Raw genomic sequence first — 15322 nt, 5'->3', positions numbered from 1 at the left:
TGTTTAAAATTTCCAAATGCTATTGGTTCTGTATTTTGCGTAGTTTCTTATGTCTGTCTTTTGATTTTGTGGGAAACCCTAGACATGTTTTGTGAGATTTACCCCCTCAGTTAGTTTAATGAGCTTTTGTAGGGACTAGAAATGTACTTTTTTTTAATAAATGAATTGTAACTATTGTAAAACTATAGAAGCATTCAGAAGAACAAACTCTTGATCTGCCCGATTATAGCTGTGTTGTACTGTGTATTCCTCTGAAGGACGGGCACCCTGGAGCTTGGGGATAAGCTTCTGGCAATAGACAACATCCGCCTGGACAATTGCTCCATGGAGGACGCTGTTCAAATCCTGCAGCAGTGCGAAGACTTGGTCAAACTCAAGATTCGCAAGGACGAGGACAACTCAGGTACCTCAGAGTCTCTGCAACCACCCCCCCACACACAGATATTTCACCCAAAAATAAAATTCGATCATCATTTACTCACCTTCTTGTTATTACAAACCTGTATGACATTCTTTCTGCTGCAATGTAGATGTTAGGTAGAACATAAAAGTAGATGTTAGGCAGAATGTTTAGATTTAATCCATATTCACTTTCACTGCATCTTATTTTCTATACAATGAAAGTGAATAGTGACTGAGGCTGTCAGTCCCTAACATTCTGCCTAACGTCAACCAAGGACAAAGACACTGCCTCAGCAAAGATTCATAATACCAAAGTTTGTTAGCCAGGATCAAGAAAATTAATTAGCTTTGAGGGCCCAACTGATTATCTTATTCCGATTAAATCCAAATATAAATAGATACGCCAAGGACATGAAAACAGACAAGGTGATAGAAAACATTCGGAAGTGTTCTTTGCTATATATTTCTTAGTCACAACAAACAAGCAAACCTAGTTGTATTGCTTAAAGTAATATTCCGAGTTCAATACAAGTTAAGCTCAATCCACAGCATTTGTGGCATGTTATTGATTACCACAAAATAAAATTGTAATAAAACTTTTCTTTAAAAAAAGCAAACGTCTGGGTTCCAGTGAGGCGTTTACAATGGAAGTGAATGGGGGCCAATTTTTGAACATTAAAATGCTCACTGTTTCAAAAGTATAGTCACAAGACATACACAATATGCGTGTAAACATGATTTTAGTGTGATAAAATCACTTACTAACCTTTTCTGTGTAAAGTTATAGCCAATTTTACAACTTCGTTGCCATGACGATGTAATGTCAGCAAACCCTACAACATGACAATTTAAACAACTTGACAGCTCAAATAATACTCAAGTTTTAACAGAAAAATTAATGTAAGTGCTTTTATAAAATTATAAGCTTCACATTTCTACATTTAAACCCTCCAAAAATTGTCCCCATTCACATCCATTGTAAGTGCCTCACTGTAAACTTGATTTTTGATTTTTTAAAGAAAAGTCTAAATAAATGTTTGTGGTAATCAACATTATGCCACAAGTGCTGTCAATTGAGCTTAACTTGTATTGTACCGGGAAAATCCCTTTAATGTTTTGTGACAGATGAAGGTATTGTGAAGGTATTATTACTAAGAAGCTATATGTTACTTCCTGAAATCCTTCTGTTTAATACAACTGGCCCCTATTTCAACTTAAGGTAGCCAATGTTCAAGCTGTGATGATCATTCGAAATGACTCTGCTGCCTGAAAATATCACACTGAGATGCTTATTATCTCCACCTAACCTCCTGCTAAATCTGTCCTTTCTTCTGGTGGAATAGAACAGCGTACCTGCTCTACACAGACAAAGCGCTACTACACCTAAACTGAGAAAATGGCCTAAAAGTTTTTGATTGTCCAGCCAAATGTCTTGTACATTCACACATGGTAATGCTCTGATTAGATATGTATATGAAGTCAATTTCTGTTGCCTAAAAACCATGACCAGTAATTTGATAATACATTTACTTCGGTATGCCTTTGTATAAACTCAAACAACAGTCAGAACTGTGGTTTGTCTTGGATTTAGCATTTACACTTTCTTTTTCTCTGAGCATAGTTGAGCTAAACCCATCTGTCATAAGACAGATCACAGTCTAAGGCAGGGGTTCTCAATTATGGTCCTGAACTACCCCAAAAACTAAGCTGGTTTTAGCTGGTCTTGTATTGTCTGCCAGCCTGGTCAAGCTGGTGCTGGTCTGGTTCAGCCCAACCAAGTGAAAATTGCCCAAAACCCTCCTAATACCAGCCAACTGACCAGCCTGAGTAGGATTTGAGACTGACTAAGACCAGCCAACAAGCTTAGGCTTGATTTCAGTAATTTTGCTCAAGGTTGACAAAAACCTACTCTTTGTAGTTACTGCGTTTTACCTTTGTATGATAGATTTTTCCTTGCACCCACACACTTTTCCCTTCTTCCTTAACACAATTAACGTTAACAATTAAAATTGGGTTTAATCTCTCCAATTTAATGCTCATTTTGTTCAGTTATCCGATTCGAAACCCTCAGAGCCTTCACCCAAGCTTGAGAGGTGCAAATCAGGTTTCCATACAGCTCGGAACCTTTCAAAAGCATTTACCCACAATCCTTTGCTCCATTGTCCATTGGTGTTATGTGTATACTAGAAAGCAAACTTGCAAACTGCTTTTATTTTGCATTCAAATTTCATACGGAATGAGCAGTACGTCCATGGAATGGCCCTTCTCCCATGTGTCAGTAGATAATGGACCCCATCATGCTTGCTTGCTCAAAGCTAGAAGCTCGTTTAGATAATTCCCGCTGTGAACATCAAGGTTGGCATCCATTTTTTACGAGTCCTTTTTTTTAGAGCTATGACAACATATCATCAGTCTAGGACAGCATCAGCACACAGACTGAGACAGGGTGCTGACTCTCAAGCTAAATGGGGGTAATTTCCTTGCGATCTCTCCATTAGTCCATCATCAGAAAACAAAGGCTTAATGAGCCGACCTTGTGTAAACGAACATCCCCAGACCTCCAGTGCTGAAAGCAAGTGCATACAAACACACACATACATACACAAGTGTTTGCAGCTAGAGCTGCTGTGGTGTGAGAGAGTTAATGCTGTGCAAGATATCAGCGCTTCATTAGTATGTGGAAGAGGGAGGGAGATGCAACGATTGCCCAGAGGTTTTCTCGATTTTTCTCTTTCTCTTTAGTACAGTTCTTCTTCACAGTGAAGCCGTGTAAAAATGGGGGCAGGCTGACCTCTTAATTGAGTTTGAGTGTTATAAGGAAATTGTTACAAATATTTTATTAAACGGCTTTAAAACTAAAAAGTGCCTTTTGGTGTTGCCAAAGGCCTGTCCCTTTGTTATTTGACCAGTGCAAAAATCATTTTCTTAATCAGTATTTTTGTCTTGTTTCCAATTAAAATATCAAAATATATTTAAAACAAGATACATTTACATTTATGCAACCTGGTCTCGTAGAATATAGAGTGATATACATTTTTGCAAATTGACTTTTATGTGCCGCTTTCTACGTTTTGCTGCAGTTTCCTTTTCTAGAGGTGCTACAACAATTTTGCATTTTATTAATTGTCACACAAATCATGATTACATTGCTGATTATGACTTAAATAATTTCACGCTATTACTCACCACCCGCTATGTTATGATACCAATACACTTTTACTTTAATGCACGATTTGAGAAATGATACATTTTAACACTTGTATTACAGACCCAGCTACATATATATACTTATTCCAGGCTCATTAGCTTGCTTGGCAGCTCACCTGATAGAGTGTTGGACTTTGGTCACAACAACCGCGGTTTGAGTCTAGTTAAAGATGCACAAAGGTGAAAGTGGCATCGAAGCGACATGAAATTACATGGTTGCTTCAGTAAACTTTATGGGAGTGTTTTTTTTCTTTTCTTTTTTCATTTCGAATTTGTATTTTAAAACACTATTGGTTAGGTGTTGGTTAAGGGTAAGGATGTCTGTTTTGTTAAACTCTCATTTATCTTTTCGGACACTATTGGTTAGGTTTAAGGTACAGTTTTATGTTAGGGAGGTACATTTTACTTATTAAAACCTCCATCTAAAATTCACCTTAAAAACCTCATCTGATTACAACCTCATTTCGCTTGGTTTTGGCGACCCCCACTGGACATTTCACTTGGAAACTGCAGCCAAACATGTAATAAAGCATGTAATTTCAGTTTTACAAAAACATTACAATGCTCACGTAAATTTAATGAGACCAGGCTGCATTTATGCATATGGTAGATACTTTTATCCAAAGCAACTTAACAAGCAAATGCATTTTTATGAGTTATTATTTGTGGAATCAAACTCAACAAACATTCCATGATTCATGCTTTACCAGTTGAGCTACAGGAATCCCCAGGATCCCCCCCTGAATTTATTTGAAAACAAAATGGTTAATACTTGTTTTCAGAGAATATATATTACAGTAAATTAAGTTTACTTTTCTCACCCCACTTGTTTTAAGCATAAATGTAATGAAATTTAATGGGGTTTATGCTTAAAACAAGAAAAAAACAATTTGTCAGTGAGGACAAAAAATAATAACCGAGAAACAAGATATAAGATAAGATACTGTATATTCTCTGAAAAGAAATCGTAATATCGGATGCAATATCTTATGTTTTAAGGGTGTCAATATATTTTTACTGGAAAACAAAAATACTGATTAAGAAAATGTTTCACTGCAGTGTGCACAAAATGCACTCGAATTCACTCATAATTAATTCACACCTGACATTTAGTTTCTTGAAAACCATTGTAGGTCCAGTATATAGAGGTTTAGTTCTCCTCTACTGCTGGTGTGTATAATGACTTGTAGTAGTAGGTGCAATATCCATTTTACCCAATGAAGGTTTCTTTCCTGAAATGGATCACAGAGCCAAAATCTAATTTTTGGTATTATGCATGTGAATATCTCTATTTTGCAGCTCCTATGTATTTTCTCTCTCTTGTTTTTCTTTGTTTTCCGAATGTGGCATTTCCATTATCTTACATCATTCTTTCCTTGAATTGCCTTTAGTTAATTTCTCTTCCAGCTATCCATTTTTCTCCAGTTTATTATGTTGTCTTTTTTTGCATAATAGGTTGTATTTCTTCCCTTGGCTTTTAGTTGGTTATTTTTCCCATTTCTTTTTGTTTCCTTTAGTTTGGTTCCTCTCCCTTTCTTTCTTATCTCATATTCATCATATAAAAAAAACATATTCTGAACAAGTATATTTCTTATTTTCCAGTACAAATATCTTTAAAACAAGATAAAATCACCTGATAAGCAAAACTGCATAAGATGTTAATGCTTGTTTTTCAGAGTGTATTTTATCTTCCGCAACTGCAGATTTTTTCATTTATTTTAAACAGAAACAAGTGAAGAAAATCTGATACTACCACAAGACAAAATACACTTATATAAAAAAATAAAAAATAGATCTGAAAACAAGCCATAAGGGAATAGTTTAGCCAAAAATGAAAATTCTGTCACTAGTTCTTGCAAACCTGTATTACTTTCTGTCTTCGGTGGAACACAAAAGGAGAAATTTTGAACTCTTTTTCATGTAATTACAATGAATGGAGACTGAAGCTCTCAAGCTTGAAAAAAGCACTATGAAAGTAATCCATAGCCATGACCTTTATGCTGCTTTTGTGTCCTTTTTGAGACTTGAATGCTTTAGTCCCCATTTATTTGAATCGCAAATAAAAGAGTTACCAGTAAATGATTAAACATGTCTTTTTTGTGTGTGCTCCACGGAATAAAGAAAGTTATATGGGTTTGGAATGAGATGAGGTAAATGATGGCAGAATTGTCATTATTCTGTAAACTAATCCTTTAATGTCTTACTCTGTTTTGCTAATCAGGTGATTTTATTTTGTTTTAAGGATATTTAGATACTTTTACTGGAATACAAGAAAGATACTCATTTAGGATATGATTTTTTGCAGTATATTTCCTGTTCAGTTCTCCTCTTCCTTCACCACTACCCACCTGCCCTACCTCCTTCCCCCCTCTCTCTGTCCGGTGTTGTGAGGGGTGTCTTCGCTCTGCTCTCTGCCCCTTTGTGAGGTATCCTACGTGATGGCAGTGTTGATAGGGACGCCCGTGTGCTGTTGGCCTGTGTTGCAGACGAGCAGGAGAGCTGCGGTGCCATCATTTACACGGTGGAGTTGAAACGGTACGGCGGCCCGTTAGGCATCACCATCTCAGGCACCGAGGAGCCCTTCGATCCCATCATCATCTCCAGCCTCACTAGAGGAGGCCTGGCTGAGAGGTAACCTACTGTTCCTGGCTTTAGTGATATATGCTTTTAAGGATACAAAATAATGCAGAATGTGTCATTTGTAATAATTTACTTTATATAAAGAGTTATCCATTAACAAAGCATTATTATAAATGGATATAAGTATCCAATAACATAAGAAGGCTTTGAAAGCATGTGATCTTGTCTCTACAGAACGGGTGCCATCCACATTGGCGATCGCATCCTGGCCATTAACAGCAACAGTTTGAAGGGCAAACCTCTCAGTGAGGCCATTCACCTGCTGCAGATGGCAGGGGAGTCTGTCACACTGAAGATCAAGAAGCAGGGAGAATGTAAGTGCTGCAAAATATGCCATACTTACAATGTACAATATCCACATTTGGCTGTTCCAAAACATAGGCAGCATTATATTGGATGGATGGATGGATGGATGGATATGCTCTATTGACTGTTGGCTCATACGATCGTGTTCTCTCTTTTTTTTCTCTCGTTATGTAGTGGCAAGCCCACTGCAGCCCTCAGTAATGGGTCGTTTGAATGATCTGAACGACCTGGAGGATGAAAGTCAAGCAGGACAGAAACCCAGCAAACTCTCTGACATCTATTCCACCACCATTCCCAGTGTAGACAGTGCAGTGGAATCTTGGGATGGCTCTGCCATTGACGCTACTTTCAGCACCCAGGGTAAATTTGAGTGTGAGAGTTGTTAAAAATGTATAGTTGTAAAAATATTTTAACACTTTTTATGAAATGTAATTAGTGTTTGTACCTTTCAGCTTTAATTGCAATAATAAGCTCCCATTTCCAGTTCCCTCTGGGCAATATTTGATTGGGGCTACATTATTTTAGCATAATGATGTGAAATGTCTCACTTGCTGAAAGTTTCCTGCTGAACTGATTTTGGTTATATCTGTAATTTAGGATGTTCTACTAGACATTTCAATTTCTAATTGCAAATGAGTTGACATTTGTTTTTAAAATGCAAAACATTTTCAACCTCGTCTTTGAGTGACCAGATATTAACACTGAAATAGGGTTTGGTTTAAAGTGGGTATGCTGCGGTAGAAATCATCACGGTCTTGTGTTGAAATTATCATGTTCTTTTATCACATACTGTAGTACCCTCGAAATTTTGCCATGATAACCTTAAGAAGTATGGTTTATCTACAAATTAAAATTCTGTCATTTACTCCCTCTTGTGTCTTTCCAAACCCATATTTAAAGCCAAGCCAAGCTGTGTTGATCCCAGTTCTTCCTGGAGGTTTAGTTAAAGCCTAGCAGTTCTAATGTACATTTAATTGAGTTTTTCTTTCTCTGTAGACCTTCAAAAAATTATTTACTTAGATAATTATTTACAGTAATCTGCATTGGGATAAGTGTCTTTTATTAGACCAGCTGCCAGTACAGTGCAGGGTAATATATAGAATAATGTGTTATTTTGCTAAGTGGAAAATGAGTTCTAAAGAGCACTGGGATACACATGACCATTTGGATAACTCAGCAGTAATGTGTTTGAATCACAGTCAACTCTCTCGGCACTGAGGCCTCCTGGTCAAAACTTATCATAATATCAGTTGCAGTGAGAATGCCAAGTAATTCTGAGAAATGAGTCCTATTTATTTTCTGAGTAATGCCTGTAGGTGTTGTTCCCACAAAGACGTGTGCATGTAGATGTAGTAAAAATAATGGATGTAGTAGCAATTAGTTAATTGGTCTGCAAGGTTTCATGACCAACAAACTAATTATGAAAACAGAACACAGATTAAATAAATTATTATACTGCTTGCAGGCAGTACTGCTGGGAAATTGTTCTCTTTCTCCATCTTCTTCTCTTTCGTCTTTTTCCACCTCCCTCTTGCTCTTTTTTCTCCTTACGCTTCCTCTTATTCATCTCCTCCTTTTCTTCTTGTTCCTCCTCTTCTTCCTTCTTTCTCTTCCTCATCTTCTACCTCTTCCTCCTCTTCTTCTTCTTCTTCTTTCCTTTTCCTCACCTTTTCCTCCTTCCTCTTCCTCCTCCTTCTTCATCCTTCCTCTTCCTCATATTTTCCTCCTTCCTCTTCCTCCTCTTCTTTCACCTCTTACTCCTATTCTTCCTCTTTCCACTTCCTTTGTTTCCTCCTTCATCCTCTTCCTCTTCTCATTTCTCTTTTTCCTCTTCATCTTCTGTCTTCCTCTGCCTCATCTTCTTCCTCCTTCCTCCTCCTAATCTTCTTCCTCTTCCTCATCATCTTCTTTCTTCCTCCTCTCCCTCCTCTTCTTTCTTTTTCCTCCCTCCTCCCCATCTTCTTCCTTCTTGCTCTTCCTCATCTTTTCCTCCTTCCTTATCCTCTGTTTCCTCCTTCCTCTTCTTCCTCCTCTTCTCCTTCCTCTTTGTCCTCTTCGTCTTCTGTCTTCCTCTTCCTCATCATCTTCCTTCTTCCTCCTTCCTCTTCCTCTTTTTCTTCATTTTTCCTCCCTCCTCCACCCCCTCTTCTTCCTCCTTCCTCTTTCTCATCTCCTTCCTCTTCCTCATTATCTTCCTCCTTCCTTCACTTCTTCATTTTTCCTACCTCCTCCCATTCTTCTTCCTCTTCCTAATCTTCTTCCTTCTCTTCTTCTTCCTTTTTCCTCCTCTATTGCCTTTTTCTCTTCCTCCTCTTCTTTCTGCTTCCTTTTCATAATTTTTCATCTTCTGCTTCCTTTTCTTCTTCCTTCTCACTTTATTCCTCCTCCTCTTCTTCTTCTTCTTCTTCTTCTTCTTCTTCTTCTTATTCCTCTTCCTCTTTCTCATCTTATTCTTCCACTTCACCTTTCTCTTCTTCCTTTTCCTCTACCCCTTCTTCTTCCTCTTCTTCTTCACTCTTTTTTAAATTAACATCACAAAAGTTTTAATGTTCAGACTCAGCCTCTCATTTTTTTTTTTTTTTTTTTTTTTACTTGATATTTATTTATTTTTTTTACTTTTTTTAACTGATTTGTAATTGGTCTTGCAGTTATTTGCAAACTGAAATATTATTGGTCCATCCAAAGCAGATTTTACGGAGCAAAGACATCATTGCATTATATGTTGATTCTTATGCTCCGACAAAAGAGAACAAGATACACTTTAATATGACATTTCATTTGCACAGAACCTAAAAACCGAATCTTACCTAAAACTTGAGCTGTTCTTTTACTGCCTTGCAAACACTGGTATTTTCTTTCAAATCTAGTAACAAATATAATTGCAATGTAAATAAATAATGACTAGCCTATCAGTGAGCAAAACACTTCCCTCATTTCCATTATTAACCAAATGGCATCATCAGTCATTTTTCATTTATAGAGATGATTAATTTATCCCAGTGCTGCTGACGTATATTTCCTCAAGGCCACCTTTGCTTTCTCCTGCTCTTTTCCTGCTCACTCACTCTGATGGAGGTGGAAAAAGGAGATTGAGAGAAAGACACTCTCCCCAAGTGTTAACAGGTTCATATGAAGCTGCTTTCTCATCCCTTGAGGCAGCTCTCTATCTCTCTATCTATCTCTATCTCTCGCTCTCTCTGTGCTCCATACATAAATGAAAATTGGAAAGGATACGGAAACCATTCAGTGTGAGCAGCAATCTGCTCCCTAAATTATGGATGATGTGGACTGAGCATATAGTCAAGGTTGCTGGCAATGTATTGGCCCTCATGGGATTCAACTAGCACAGCTGTATCTGGAGATAAGGTGAAACCTTACTGTAAACATGATACCTGGGATTCAACGTTAAAATAATATTTAATCTATTCTGTATTTTAAGGGAAACATGCCATGATAACCTTTCTGGGCCTACATGTCAAGCTCCAAAATGACAAAAAATAGCACCATAAAAGTGATCCTTATGACCTGTGCACTACATTCCAAGTCTTCTGCAGCCATATGATAGCTTTGTTTGACAAACAGACATGGTAATCTTGAATGCGTCTAGTGGTGCCATTTTTTATTTGAGAGCTTTATAAAGTAATATTTTCAGTGAGTAACGATTGTATGGCTTCAGAAAATGTTGAATAAATATATATATCAGGTCTTGTGGGGTGTTCCCGGTATGCATTGGTAAGTACCTACCAAAAGTGGTCCAATGAAGGACAACCAGTGTACCAGCGACAGGGTCATGGGTGCCCAAGGCTCATTGATGTGCGTGGGGAGCGAAGGCTAGCCCATCTGGTCTGATCCCACAGAAGAGCTACTGTAGCACAAATTGCTGAAAAACTTAATGCTGGCCATGATAGAAAGGTGTCAGAACACACAGTGCATCGCAGCTTGCTGCGTATGGGGCTGCGTAGCCACAGACCGGTCAGAGTGTCCATGCTGACCCCTGTCCACCACCGAAAGCATCTACAATGGACACATGAGCATCAGAGCTGAACCATGGAGCAGTGGAAGAAGGTGGCCTGATCTGATGAATCACATTTTCTTTTAGATCATTTGGACGGCCGGGTGCATGTGCGTCATTTACTTGGGGAAGAGATGGCAGCAGGATACACCATGGGAAGAAGGCAGGACGGTGGAGGCAGTGTGATGCTCTGGGTAATGTTCTTCTGGGAAACCTTATGTCCTTGCATTCATGTGAATGTTACTTTGACACATTCCACTTACCTAAAGATTGTTGCAGACCACGTACACCCCTTCATGTCAATGGTATTCCCTGATGGCAGTGGCCTCTTCCAGCAGCATAATGCACCTTGTCACACTGCAAAAATTGTTCAGGAATGGTTTGAGGAACATGACAAAGAGTTCAAGGTCTTGACTTGGCCTCCAAATTCCCCAGATCTCAATCCGATTGAGCATTTATGGGATGTGCTGGGCCAACAAGTCCAATCCATGGAGGACCCATCTCGCAACTTACAGAACTTAAAGGATCTGCTGCTAACGTCTTGGTGCCAGATACCACAGGACACCTTCAGAGATCTTGTGTAGTCCATGCCTCGACGGATCAGAGCTGTTTTGGTGACACAAGGGGGACCTACACGATATTAGGCAAGTGGTTTTAATGTTGTGGCTGACTGGTGTATATAGTACAGTAATAAATGAACTACCTGTATGTATCATTCCTTGAAAAGGGGACATATAACTAAAACAGTTATCCAGAGAATCTTATTAAGCATTCTTCCACTTTCTCAAGCCCTGTGGGGTGAACAAATCACAAGCAGTTAATTCGTATTGAATTGCTGGGGAATCATAAAGCCCTGAGGCTATGCTGTGCTTGGCGGTGGGCACCGAGGGAGAATCAGACCAAAGCGTATGAAGCAGAATGCTGCAGCTCCCTCCGGTGACGAGTGTGTGAACACAGCGAGTATGCTGTTCTCCTGTAGTCTTCACCCTGCCCTGCAGCAGTCTTGAGCCAGATTAATGACTGGAGCCTGGGAACCTGAACAACCAGGAGCCCCTGTGTCAGTGTTGTGAGAGAGAGCTGTGTAATGCATATATATGCTCTGTCTTTTAGTATCAATACATTGTCTGGACTTTTTTTTAGAAAATAAAGTGTATATAGAAATACACAATAGGACAATATATATATACATATGTACAATATATACAGGTGCATCTCAATAAATTAGAATGTCGTGGAAAAGTTCATTTATTTCAGTAATTCAACTCAAATTGTGAAACTCGTGTATTAAATAAATTCAATGCACACAGACTGAAGTAGTTTAAGTCTTTGGTTCTTTTAATTGTGATGATTTTGGCTCACATTTAACAAAAACCCACCAATTCACTATCTCAAAAAATTAGAATACATCATAAGACCAATAAAAAAAACATTTTTAGTGAATTGTTGGCCTTCTGGAAAGTATGTTCATTTACTGTATATGTACTCAATACTTGGTAGGGGCTCCTTTTGCTTTAATTACTGCCTCAATTCGGCGTGGCATGGAGGTGATCAGTTTGTGGCACTGCTGAGTTGGTATGGAAGCCCAGGTTTCTTTGACAGTGGCCTTCAGCTCATCTGCATTTTTTGGTCTCTCGTTTCTCATTTTCCTCTTGACAATACCCCACAGATTCTCTATGGAGTTCAGGTCTGGTGAGTTTGCTAGCCAGTCAAGCACACCAACACCATGGTCATTTAACCAACTTTTGGTGCTTTTGGCAGTGTGGGCAGGTGCCAAATCCTGCTGGAAAATGAAATCAGCATCTTTAAAAAGCTGGTCAGCAGAAGGAAGCATGAAGTGCTCCAAAATTTCTTGGTAAACGGGTGCAGTGACTTTGGTTTTCAAAAAACACAATGGACTAACACCAGCAGATGACATTGCACCCCAAATCATCACAGACTGTGGAAACTTAACACTGGACTTCAAGCAACTTGGGCTGTGAGCTTCTCCACCCTTCCTCCAGACTCTAGGACCTTGGTTTCCAAATGAAATACAAAACTTGCTTTCATCTGAAAAGAGGACTTTGGACCACTGGGCAACAGTCCAGTTCTTCTTCTCCTTAGCCCAGGTAAGACGCCTCTGACGTTGTCTGTGGTTCAGGAGTGGCTTAACAAGAGGAATACGACAACTGTAGCCAAATTCCTTGACATGTCTGTGTGTGGTGGCTCTTGATGCCTTGACCCCAGCCTCAGTCCATTCCTTGAAGTTCACCCAAATTCTTGAATCGATTTTGCTTGACAATCCTCATAAGGCTGCGGTTCTCTCAGTTGGTTGTGCATCTTTTTCTTCCACATTTTTTCCTTCCACTCAACTTTCTGTTAACATGCTTGGATACAGCACTCTGTGAACAGCCAGCTTCTTTGGCAATGAATGTTTGTGGCTTACCCTCCTTGTGAAGGGTGTCAATGATCGTCTTCTGGACAACTGTCAGATCAGCAGTCTTCCCCATGATTGTGTAGCCTAGTGAACCAAACTGAGAGACCATTTTGAAGGCTCAGGAAACCTTTGCAGGTGTTTTGAGTTGATTAGCTGATTGGCATGTCACCATATTCTAATTTTTTGAGATAGTGAATTGGTGGGTTTTTGTTAAATGTGAGCCAAAATCATCACAATTAAAAGAACCAAAGACTTAAACTACTTCAGTCTGTGTGCATTGAATTTATTTAATACACGAGTTTCACAATTTGAGTTGAATTACTAAAATAAATGAACTTTTCCACGACATTCTAATTTATTGAGATGCACCTGTAAATACAAATCTGTTATATACAGAAGCATGGGAATGTAATGGCAGAAGAGGTTGGATGTGTTGGCTAAATATAAAAAGACTAGACTGTGTATTCCACATTAATTATTGCTCAATGGGGCAGTTTTAACTGTTCATGAGATGGATAGCCTGAGGGAAAAAACTGTTCCTGTGCCTGATGGTTCTGGTGCTCAGAGCTCTGTAGCACCTGCCAGAAGGCAACAGTTCAAAAAGGTAGTGGGCAGAGTGAGTGGGGTCCAGAGTGATTTTTCCAGTCCTTTTCCTCACTATGGAAGTGTACAGTTCTTGAAGGGAGGGCAGGGGGCAACCAATAATCCTTTCAGCAGTACGAACTGTCCTTTGTAGTCTTTTGATATCTGATTTCGTCGCTGCACCAAACCAGACAGTTATTGAAGTGCAGAGGACAGACTCAATGGCCGCTGAGTAGAACTGTATCAGTAGCAACTGTGGCAGGTAGAACTTCCTCAACTGGCGAAGGAAGTACAACCTCTGATGGGCCTTTTTCACAGAGCACAGAGAGTCAATGTGGGTCTCCCATTTCAGGTCCTGTGAGATGGTAGTGCCCAGGAACCTGAATGACTCCGCTGCTGTCAGAGTGCTGTTCAGAATGGTGAGGGGGGTCAGTGTTGGGGTGTTCCTCCTAAAGTCCACAATCATCTCCACCGTTTTGAGTGTGTTCAGCTCCAGGTTGTTTTAACTATACCAGTGAGCCAGCCGTTCAACATCCCTTCTGTATGCAGACTCATCATCATCTTGGATGAGGCCGATGACAGTAGTGTCGTCTGCAAACTTCAGGAGCTTGACAGAGGGGTCCTTGGCGGTGCAGTCATTTGTATACAGGGAGAAGAGTAGTGGGGAGAGCACACATCCCTGGGGGGCACCAGTGCTGATTGTACAGGTGCTGGAAGTTAATTTCCCCTGTCTTACAAGCTGCAGCCTGTCTGTCAGAAAGCTGGTGATCTACTGACATATAGACGTGGGAACAGAGTTGGTGTAATTTAGTCTGGAGAATTATCAAATTTTATATTCGATAATAATTTATCAAACATATCTAATAGTTTTCACAACAAATAACATGGAATTTGTGCTTATGATGCTAAAAAATGCTAAAAACAAAAACAATGTGTATTGAAGAATACATACCTTCTGACTCTGCATCTTCTAACAACATTACTTCAGTGGAAAATGTACCTTGTAGGGTTTGTAAATATATATATATATATATATATATATATATATATATATATATATATATATATATATATACAGTATATGTATATATACAGTATATACAATGGTATAATTTATATAAATTTAAATAATACATATATATATACAGTATATATATATATACAGTGCATTCAGAAAATATTAAGACCCCTTCATTTCTTTCACATTTTGTTATGTTGCAGCCTTATGCTAAAATGCTTTAAATTATTGTATTTTCTTCACATCAATCTACACTCCATACCCCATAATGACAAAGCAAAAACCAGATTTTTCATATCTAAAAGAAAAAAACTGAAATTTCACATTGACATAAGTATTCAGACCCTTAACTCAGTTCTTAGTTGAAGCACCTTTGGCAGCGATTACAGCTTCAAGTCTTTTTGGGTATGATGCAACAGGCTTTGCACAGTCCCCCAGTCCCTGCTGCTGAAAAACACCCCCACAGCATGATGCAACCACCACCATGCTTCACTGTTGAGATGGTATTGCACAGGAGATGAATGGTGCCTGGTTTCCTCCAGACATGACGCTTGAAATTGAGGACAAACAGTTAAATTTTCATTTCATCAGACCAGAGAATCTTGTTTCTCACAGTCTGAGAGTCCTTTAGGTGCTTTTTTGCACATTCCAATGGCCTTTCATTTGTCTTGCACTAATAGCCCATAAAACCCAGATCGATGGAGTGTTGCAGTGATGGTTGTTGTCCTTCTGCAAGTTTCTC

General features: G+C 38.9%; 1 protein-coding gene across 2 annotated transcripts in view; it reads left to right on the top strand.

The window, feature by feature from the left end:
• The window catches only part of LOC127436945 (glutamate receptor-interacting protein 1-like), a 217975-nt gene that overhangs the window by 187627 nt on the left and 15026 nt on the right, over positions 1-15322 (top strand). Inside the window, exons 16-19 of one of the 2 annotated variants that reach the window (XM_051691489.1) lie at positions 258-403; positions 6096-6240; positions 6424-6563; positions 6730-6915. In XM_051691489.1, the coding sequence (XP_051547449.1) occupies positions 258-403; positions 6096-6240; positions 6424-6563; positions 6730-6915 (617 nt within the window). Of the gene's footprint in view, positions 1-257; positions 404-6035; positions 6241-6423; positions 6564-6729; positions 6916-15322 lie in introns of both variants that reach the window. The other variant, XM_051691488.1, reaches the window with a different exon arrangement.

Source organism: Myxocyprinus asiaticus, chromosome 47 (genome assembly GCF_019703515.2).
Source record: "Myxocyprinus asiaticus isolate MX2 ecotype Aquarium Trade chromosome 47, UBuf_Myxa_2, whole genome shotgun sequence".
In the NCBI taxonomy this organism is placed as follows: Eukaryota; Metazoa; Chordata; class Actinopteri; order Cypriniformes; family Catostomidae; genus Myxocyprinus; species Myxocyprinus asiaticus.
This window is presented reverse-complemented; position numbering and strand designations above follow the sequence as displayed.